The sequence below is a fragment of the Montipora foliosa genome, chromosome 2 (assembly GCF_036669935.1).
Source record: "Montipora foliosa isolate CH-2021 chromosome 2, ASM3666993v2, whole genome shotgun sequence".
NCBI lineage: Eukaryota > Metazoa > Cnidaria > Anthozoa > Scleractinia > Acroporidae > Montipora > Montipora foliosa.
Genome location: NC_090870.1, coordinates 61,647,303 through 61,657,302, shown reverse-complemented (window position 1 = coordinate 61,657,302; position 10,000 = coordinate 61,647,303). Strand labels below are relative to the sequence as shown.

At 37.0% G+C, this 10,000-nt stretch overlaps 1 protein-coding gene across 2 annotated transcripts in view; it reads right to left on the bottom strand.

Moving 5' to 3' along the window:
- LOC137984678 (unconventional myosin-Ie-like) overlaps positions 1 to 10,000 on the bottom strand; it is a 46,857-nt gene that overhangs the window by 29,307 nt on the left and 7,550 nt on the right. For both annotated transcript variants that reach the window (XM_068831922.1, XM_068831930.1), the window contains exons 4-8: positions 5,129 to 5,223; positions 3,599 to 3,686; positions 3,179 to 3,268; positions 1,184 to 1,261; positions 894 to 978 (exon numbers count right to left, since the gene is read on the bottom strand). In XM_068831922.1, the coding sequence (XP_068688023.1) occupies positions 894 to 978; positions 1,184 to 1,261; positions 3,179 to 3,268; positions 3,599 to 3,686; positions 5,129 to 5,223 (436 nt within the window). The remainder of the gene's footprint in view (positions 1 to 893; positions 979 to 1,183; positions 1,262 to 3,178; positions 3,269 to 3,598; positions 3,687 to 5,128; positions 5,224 to 10,000) is intronic.

The window sequence follows — 10,000 nt, the reverse complement described above, 5'->3', positions numbered from 1 at the left end:
GTGAGTGTTTTCCTTTTCATCCAAGTTTTGCCTATTTCTACCTTAGTAATCATTGCGTTACCTTTCTGTTAGAAAACTGCCAAAGTGAAGTGGAATGAAGTTGTTGTGTTTAAAGTTGCCCGGTGTCTGGTGTTAACTTGCCCGCTACTGAGTCGGTCGTCGTTTGGTGGTGACACCAGGTCATAAATAACCTCGTCTAGGAGAGTGAATTTTTGACTTTACAGAAACAACGGTCAACCTTAAGAGTTGTACGATTGTGATCTTTGTGCTGAATTCGCACATTTCTTGTCAAACTTTATGACACTTGAAAGAAAAAAAACTAACTAAAACAAAAACCTGATGTCTTACTATTATTTTGACACAAATGTATCCTTTGATTTGCGAGTTGTTAGTATTACTAACACACAAGGTAATTTGATCACAAGCGGCCGCTGAATTCTATCATGTCACTTTGATTTTGTGATTTACCGGTACTTGTGCAGTCAAAAGTACAATAGAAAAATTGAACATAATTATCAAAAATGATCCAAAATGTTTTTCACTTTTGGTAACTTTTTATATTCGATCCCAGGACAAAATTTACCTATAGTAAGACATCTACCATGGCATCATATTGATACATGGTACCAAAACAATATTGTGTACTATTAGAGCCACACAAGGACAACTTGAATCTCCTGGAAAACAAAACGCAGCTCAGTTTGACAGTTATAGAATAAAGCGCTGTGTTACTGCACTACCACACATACAGAATGCATGCTTATTTTTTAGTGATACATAATGAGGGAAAGTTAAAATTTTGATGAAAGGTAAGGGCCCAAAGATGCATTTTGTCAGCAATGGGTTTGAAAGACATGTTAATTTGTGAAATCAAAGCTCTAAGTAACACTAACCTTTTTCTTCATTTGTTGAGCCTGTTATAAGTTGATAGAAGATATGAAAGTTCCTCTCTGATGGGTTCTGACTTACAACCCTAGACTACAGGATTGGAAACACAAAGGAAGAAATCATATAGTTAACACAAAAAGAGAAGTACCAACACAGCTGCAGCCACTCAGTTGATCCCCTTATTGCCTGAAACACCCTGTTCCTTACCCACTGTTATGAAAGATTACCTTAAGACAGTGAGGGTAACACAAATTTAGATGCAAACTTAATATGCAATTATAGGAATGACGCAAACCTTCTCAAGAAGAAAGTTAGAAATTTTGCCACCATCAGGCTGCCCTCCCCTGGTAAACTGAATCTCAACGTACTTTCCCTAAAACAAATAAATGAAGAGGAAATACCATTAACAAAAGGCTCATGTACAAGAAATGTTGGTATAAATAGAGAAACTATCTTTTGTTACATTATCATCACAAGAATGATAAAAAGGATATTAATTTCATAGACCACGTGAAGCTTCTTTGTGTTAATTCCCACCAATGTTGCACGAGGGTCAAACTGGTCAAACATGATCAATTTTCTGCTCTAATTTTGTCGACACACACTATCATTGTAAATATCAAGGTCAAGCGGTGTTGGAGGTATTGCTTACAAAATAATGCTAAATAATGATGTATTCTGAAGGATAAACAGCATGTGGTCATGGAGGACATGAAGTCATTTGGAACAGTTACTTTTCACAGCACATTCAACCGTCCATTGGAAGTTCCGACAGGAGCAAAGAAGACCAAAGTAAAGGGAATATGATGCTCTAACCAATATATATAAAAGGTTACAACAAAAGATGAAGAAATGGTTTCTTCACCTAAAGTCTTTTTTATTCAAATTTGAAATGCTTTCAAGAAAGAAAGTTTCCTCTAAAGAAACTAGCTTGTTTTCTTTGAGAATGCTGATTATCAAACTGCTCAAAAGGGGACAGACCATGAGTGCTTTGAGTGCATTGTTTACAGTGTGAAGGGTACAAGATCAGTGGCCTCCTGGAACAAAAAAATCAAGATTAATTTTGTTTTCCCTCTAATTTTTAAAGTCTTCGGAATATTGAAACTTTCAAGAGAACAGTGCCCATTATGTGAAAATTTTTATTTTCCTATTTTCAAGTCCATATTGAAAAATGAACTTTTGCGAAAGAATCTTTTGATTTGAATGAGACGTGAATTTTTAACATCCTACTTTTATTTGGTACATCCTTTCCGCTGGTCAGGACAGTCATGGGCTCCCTGTGGTTAAGGAATGCTTGTTGGCATGGGTCCTTTGTTTTCTAAGTGATCGACGCCAACATATCGCTCTGTGATCATTTTCAGCAGCGAAAGTGAGGATTTTCAAATAGAATTTTTGGGCAACTAGTTGCCGTCTCGATGATTCAGACAGCGCTAGCATTGAAACCCAGAACTACAAGGAACCCCACATGGAAAAACCACAAGCAGACAAGGAATGGCTTCAAAATTACAGAAAAGAACAAGAGGATAACAAAGATCTCAAGAGGGAATTAAATCAATGCTTATATAATGCTGTTCCTGTATGCGAATCTCATCCGTCAGTCTTCCGTGATCTTTTCATTTTGCTGTCCAATACCATACTGAAAGTCATCCTCTTTGAAATGAATCGAGCACTGTGACATGGTTTTACTGGGCTTCCACTTCTTTCTTCTCACTAAGTCAAAATCTGCAGCCATTTTGCCCTTTTTTTTGAGCCATTATGTTTTCCAAGTTGACAAAAGGATTCCTATGCATACCATACTTATTCCTTTTTCAGGTTCAGCTGTGTTGTTACATCTAGTGGCTATGCATGTTTCAGGCATTTTTTTGCATCAAACTGTGTGAAACTTGTATGTCAAATCCTCACATCCAGCAATCACAGTCATGTTCTAAATCTACGTCATAAGTTGAGAGAAGGCTTGAGCAAGTTGTGTGCCAAAATGGCAGGCAATTTAAACGCTTTTAATTTTAAAATCAAAGAAAAATTGCCTCTTGTTTGAATCGAAAAATTCTTTCGCAAAAGTTCATTTTTTAATATGGGCTCTCAAATGGGAAAATGAAAATTTTCACCTTATGGGCACTTTAACCCTTTCTCTCCTAAGAGTGCCACTTATAGAAATACACTGCCTAACGCCAGACAATTTTACTTGTCAATGGGGGCCTCTTCAGGGGTGAGAGGGTCAACCCAGGCTTGACTTGGCATCAGTGTTAGAAGTTTCTGGTTTCAGGATCCTGGACCAACAATCTTAACTTACAAATCTGCTGGAGTTGTTGTTTCTGACTGTCTTGGCATTGCCAAAGGCCTCCAAGAGAGGATTAGATTCAAGAATGACATCTTTGATTTTCTGTGAAAATAATTGTAAAAAATAATTTATACAGTTATATATGCAGAACTTTCCAAGCTTTATAAAACCGCAAAATTAAATAATTGTAAGTGTGAGATCAGTGGCAATAAGGTCATTTTATTCATCAACTAACCACTGTGTCAAAACAATAGCCAGCTTTTATCCAAATTAAAAAGTAGTAGTTAGTTTTATGGAAGCTACATGTACATGGGAAACTTACTGTAGATAGATATCTCAGATAAAGTTCTCATGCACAAAAGAAGTTAAATATGACTGTAGAGCCAGCTTTCTCAGAGAAAAACAAAATTCAAGGTAAAAAGTTAAATGAACCTGTACACTAGGGCCTCCACCTGACACTTTTGCAAGGTAGTTCATGATAAATTTTGCACAAACAGTCTTCCCTGCTCCACTTTCTCCACTGTTATAAAGAAAAAACAGACATTTCATTGATAGGCCTACATATGAAATGCATATTGATGTCATGCATGCATTAAATTTGATTTTGGGTCAATTTGTTTCAACATAAGCTAAAATGGTTGTGTTTGTGGTGCTTGTGCTGGCTCACTTTGTGTCATTTGCACATAGAAACGTCCAGCAGATTTCAGTTGCTGATTTGATGGCCCAGCAGTTAATTCAGAGAAGCTATGATCTCGGATGTCCCATGGTGCTGGGTTTAAATTCTAACAGCAGCATGTGCACCTGGAAGCTCAAGGTACAGTGTAAGTGATGCAATCTGTTGGTAGTAATAATGTAAGGGATACATGAGTTAAAAAGGAATAAGGAAGAATGGAACGTCTGTACTTTCGTCATCTTGTCAACGTATAAGATTTAGAGTTAACTGCTTTTATCTTATTCATAACATTTCCAGAAGACTGAATCCAACATTTTCACTTTTTACATGTAGCTGGTATTTAGTTTTCACTCAGAACATGGGCTTGAGTTTCCATATTGATGAACAAAATTAACACTAGAGAAGGCTGTGCTTGTGTATAAGTTTAATTAAGCAAATGGTGATGAATGAAACCTTGAAAACTGCCAGTATAGAAATTGAGAGTAAGCAAGTACGCAATCCAGGTCTGGGTACGACTCCCATGCTTATTACCTCTAAAAGCAATTATTCACGGGAGGGGTGGGTATGACTATCTTAAAACCCAATATAAGTCAAATATTTAACACTGATTTATTCTTACAGCACTACTGATCTGCTGTTATGTTCCTTCAGGCCAAAACTATTGGTTTACGGGTGGTGCGTCTTATACCACACATCAAACAAACTTTACTGGGTTAAAATCACTAAATGTCATGCGAACTCGTGTGACACTGTGGTTGAAGGAATACGGTTCCCAGATGCACAGGAAAGTTACCTACATGTATGGGACAGATATTCAGTTTGTGGTATTATGAGGTTACCATGCAGGAAAAGGTTGAGCCAATTTGGCCATTATAAGAGAATGTCATCACTGTTAAAGTGATGACTAAAGTGTACATCAACTGTTGGCTCACACTATTTATGTGATTTTTGGTAAAATTTCAGGTTCTAAACAACAGCTAAGTCATAAACAGGTAGGAAGTATAGTCACAATTGTTTTTCATATTCAATGAATATGCAAATTAGGACGTTTGATGTCCAAAGGTCAAAAGCACATGAATTTGATGAACTGTCACGCAGTGTGTATACTTTGCCCAAAGAAAGTTTTATATCACTGGAAAGCTTATCACATTTAGTTAACGGTGCAAATATTGTTGGATATGGAGCTTTATCACATGTTGAAAAACGATGCAGCATGACCTAAAGCAACTCATATTTTGTGTTTATGACACTGAAAACAGCTGTAGCAATGTTTTAATGCAACCCTTTACCTGATAATCACACACTGATTCTCCTGATCAATTAACATGTTTCTGTACATGTTGTCAGTCAATGCATAGATATGTGGAGGGTTCTCATACGATGCCTGAGAACAATAAAAATAATATTTTGATATTACATTGTCAACTAAAACATATAATTTTCAACTAAATGATGTCAACATTCTTAAATGTTTGATTAATGTGTTTTTATTTTATACCATACTCCGTCTTAATTCCCTTTCAAAGGCACTATTTTCAACTTTGTGAGAAGACAACAATAGTTTATTATTGCAAAAATGTAATATACATCAAAAGTTGCCAAGACCATTTCGCTGAAATTTATTCTAGAAAAAATTAAAATCCCTTGCACAGTAGCTTAAACCCATCAAATAGGACTACCTGTTTGTGCTTTAAGAACCTAACATACAAAAATAACATTCAAACAAAAGACTCCTTTTTTTGGATTCAAAACTACATTCAAGGAGCATTAAAATGATGTTAACTTCATTCTCATAGCAAAAATACGAAATAAGAAAATTCCAAAAACCTGACACCTCAAACATATGACAAGACCTTAAATTAAAGTGCTACTACAATGAAAAAAAATCAGTTCTCGTTTTTCTTAACATCTCGAAAGTACTTGCATTGAATGCTCAATGCTACACAATTTCAAGATCAAGACTGTTTATTGTAACTCCACATAATTCATTTATCGGTCATCATTTCTTTGCGCACTTTCAACCAATAAGCTTTCAGCAATCTGGATCAAGGAAAGAAAGACATCATTTACTCACTAACTTAAAAATAAAGGATTTGAATACGGTTTAATTAGTATGCAGCATAAGAGTTTTTGACTTTCAGATTGACTTAAATTTATGTTCTGCATACTAATTAAGCCACCTTCACACACTAAATTTTTAAGCTAGTGAGTAAATGATGTCACTTTCTCTTCTATCCAGCTCTCTGAGGACATAATGTACATAAGAACCACCCAAAGTACAGTACCGTGCAAAAGTAAGTTAACAGTCTCTTTTGAGTCTCGATCCTCGACTCGATGCTGGATCCTGGCAAGGATCAAGGATTGAGGATTGAGGAACGACAATCGAGAATCAAGTCAAGAATCGAGTGGAAGGAATCCAGAATTTAATGAGCTGGTCGCCTGACTGATTCCTTGATAGACTAATAGCAAAAACACAACTGGGAAAACAAATAAAAGAAATGCATGCCAAAGTTTCTGGGAGAATGTTGTTCAGGAGTAACGCAGAAAACCGGACGAGTTTAGCCCTTTTTCGAATCCGGTCGCTGAAATGGGGAACAAATTACAACGAACAACACTATTCTGTCAATTGCCGAGCAGATGATTATTCTTCAGCAGTATGGTCGAAGAATATTCAACAATCACACGGACTGTAAAGAGTCTTCGACACTATTGGACTGGTGTGGTATTTCAAGTTTACTCCGTAGCAGGCTTTTAGCCAGGCGGCCGTCCAGCCGTCCAAAGGACGGCCAGTTCTCAGAAATGGGAGATTTTCGACGGCCTGTTTTGGGCAGCCATTTACGAACTTCTGTGCTTAATGTAACAAAACTGTCTATAAATTAATAAAAGTTACATTTCTTTTTGCTCTCAAGAGTTGTTTTAGTGCTGCTGTCGTATTTTTCTTCTATATGAACACTTTTTTAGCGAGTTTCCTTTCTGTTTTGATCAAATGAATCAAAGTTGAGCGAAGCGATTTCACAGGCAAAGCCGCTGTTCAGTGATATTGACTTACCAAGTCGTCCCTAGGCTACTTTGCCGGCTGCTATAAATAAATGCGCACTTTGGTAATTATTTATGAGGACACGAGTCAAAGATCACGCGCCTTCCAACTCGGTAAGACGCTCTCGCAGCTACAAATGTTATTGTAATCGCTTGATTGTATTCTGCTCTGTTCAAGCGAAATCTGGCGGGCATTACAACAAAATAGCCATTTGGTGTAATAACATGTGCAATCATCGTAATTGCTTTAGGAATACTAATAGTAGGTGAATAGTTAAAGATTGCAGACCAGAATGCAGTTCGACCAACAAAGCCACGCATATCTGTTCTTTCGTGTAAATCATGGCTTGACTACTTCAAATTTCAATCACTCTTCATAACAACTGGAGTTCCTATCCCAAATATACCGTATTTACCCGTGTATAAGTCGACCTTTTATGGCCTCAAAAGAAGCTCCAAAAATCGCCCTCGACTTATACATGGGTCAAAGATTTCGAGCCAAGTTTCAGCTAAGTAATTTATTCAAAATTAACATCATAATGTGGTCTTTGGGCATAACGAACGCAGTGGACGAAAGACTTCAAAATGAATGTACTTAAGCAATTCCAGTTGAAATGAAAAAGGATTTGTTTTACTTTAAATGTTGAAGATACTCACAAGCACAAATATGAGATAGACACTGGAAATTTTCGTTTTCCAAAGGTGGAAAGCTCTAAAAAACATTCTCGTTTCTTCAAATAAAACGCGATCCTTCAATGGCTTAGTAACCTGGCGCAATACCTCGTGTTTGCGTGCAAGCATGATCGTCACTCATGTTGCCTGAAAATGCTGGTTGGTAATGATTGTTTTTTATTCTTTATACAAACCTGGAGGATTTAAATGCTTTTGCAAACTTTGTATTGTGTGGTTTATGAGTTTTGTTTTGTTTGCCATGTGAGAAATTATAAGTCAAGCACCAATTAAACCTTGCACGTTTCGCATCGTTTTTGAAGTTATTTTCAAAGATTGACTCCTGCTTCTGTGATGTTGTGCTTATCCTCTAAAGCCCTTTATCCTTGAACAACGAAACAGGTTAGTTTGAGGTTTACATGTTCAATTTTCTGAGAACTTTTTCGAAATTCAAAGACAAAATGCCGGCTCATACAACAACCGCTGAAGCACAAAACTATTAACCGCTTGAGGCCCTTAATTGTTTGTGAATCCACAGTTCCAGAAATCGAAGAATGCAAGATTAGTAATCCCATGAACATTTAGCAAAAAAATTAAGAAATTGCTTTTTTTGCCATCAAAAATGGGGGGTCGACTTATACATGGGATCGACTTATACACGGGTAAATACGGTAATTCAATGTTAAACAAGGTAAGTTGAGGAAAGGATAGCTTAGTAAAATTATCAAGGAAAAACAGCGGTTTAATAGGTAAATTGAAAGACGTTTACAGCTGTCAGAATCGCGGAAATCACGTCTAAGAGGCTTCAAATTTTCAAAATTTTCTGGGGGAGCATGCCCCCAGACCCCCCTAGGCCCACATAAAATTTGGACTCCCACTTTCAAAATCCTGGCTAAAAGCCTGCTCCGTAGGCTATTCTAATCGAGAGCGCGATCCACCCAACAATTTAGCTGTAACCTACTTTGTAGCTTGTTAGTGAAAATTACTTCCGTAGTATTTAGAGGGAGAAAAGTCTGTATGATGCAAGCATAATCAACAATCACATGGACTGTACACCGTCTTCTTCATGAAAACAATACAAATGGCAGCCAAGGGCTGAATTGTGTACCGTTAAAATGTAAATAATAAGAAATTACATAAATATATAATAATGCTATATAATAAAGTACTATTACGTTCGAAAAGCTATTTACAAGATCTAAAATTAATTTATACCGTATTTATATTAAAACTTGACTTTATAATAAAACTATTTCTTGTGCATTTCGTGTTTATTTTAGGAATGTCAAATTTGCTTGTTCATCGAAGCGAATATTTGCAGACCTAATGTGAAAACAGCAATAATGCCCGTAGCCTATGATCTGAATCACTTAGGATTTCATTGCAGAGCGTGGCACAAATATTACTGTAGTGGACGCTAAGTGGCGCTATCTCCATGTGAGTAAGAGCTTCATCGTAATGGAGGCTAGGGCACATGATTTTTAAAGCCCTCTTCTGGAGGCACTCTAGCTCATTAACTAAATACTTTGGGAGTGAGTAATAATACACAGGGATCGCATAATCTAAAACTGATCTTACACAAGAGATGTAAAATAACCCTAAGTCATTGCAGGGAACCTTGGCCCTTTTTAGCTGAACTAAAAAGTATAGCCTTTTGGCTGCCTTTTTGATAACATCAGTTACATGGGTGTTCCATCGTAGATCACTTGTGATTGTTATTCTGAATAACTTTGCACTATCAACGAGCTCTAGCTCTTTGCCATGTACCCTAATTGGCTCCGCCTTATTTCTAGCAAAAGAGATTCCAAGTTCTTTGCGTTACTTTCTCATTATTGAGTTGGACTCTGTTAGCCAGGGACCACTCAGCTACCTTATCAGCAATAATTTGGGCACTACTAACCTCGCCCTTTCCGAAAACTTCAGATGCAGTAGTGTCGTCTACATATTTCCAGACACACGCGCCATTAATTACCAGGTAGTTTATCATAACTACAAACAACCAGGGCCCGGTTGTTCAAAAGGCGATTAACGCTAATCCCAGGTTAAAAATTAGCCAAGGAGTTTATTTTCCAAATCCCAAATGCTTTTCAACACTTTGGCAAAACTTTACATTAGAAGAAGTCAATCTTGAAAAACAAAAATAAGCAAAAGAAACTTTCACCAAAAAGTTGAAAACATAAAACAAAAGTTTACATAATCCTGGATTACGTTAATCGGCTTTCGAACAACCGGGCCCTGGGCCCTAGTTTCGTCCCCTGAGGGACTCCTGAGGGGACTGAGCCCCACTCAGAGAGGCATCCCTCAGCCAGTTTGATTCTCAATAATCCAATTGAGTACACTAATAGGAAGATCTAGTTTACCTAATTTATAGATTAGAATGGTATGATCTATCAGATTGAAAGCCTTTCTATAATCGAAAAGGATAGCTCTTACAGTAGATCCGTTGCCATCAGTTC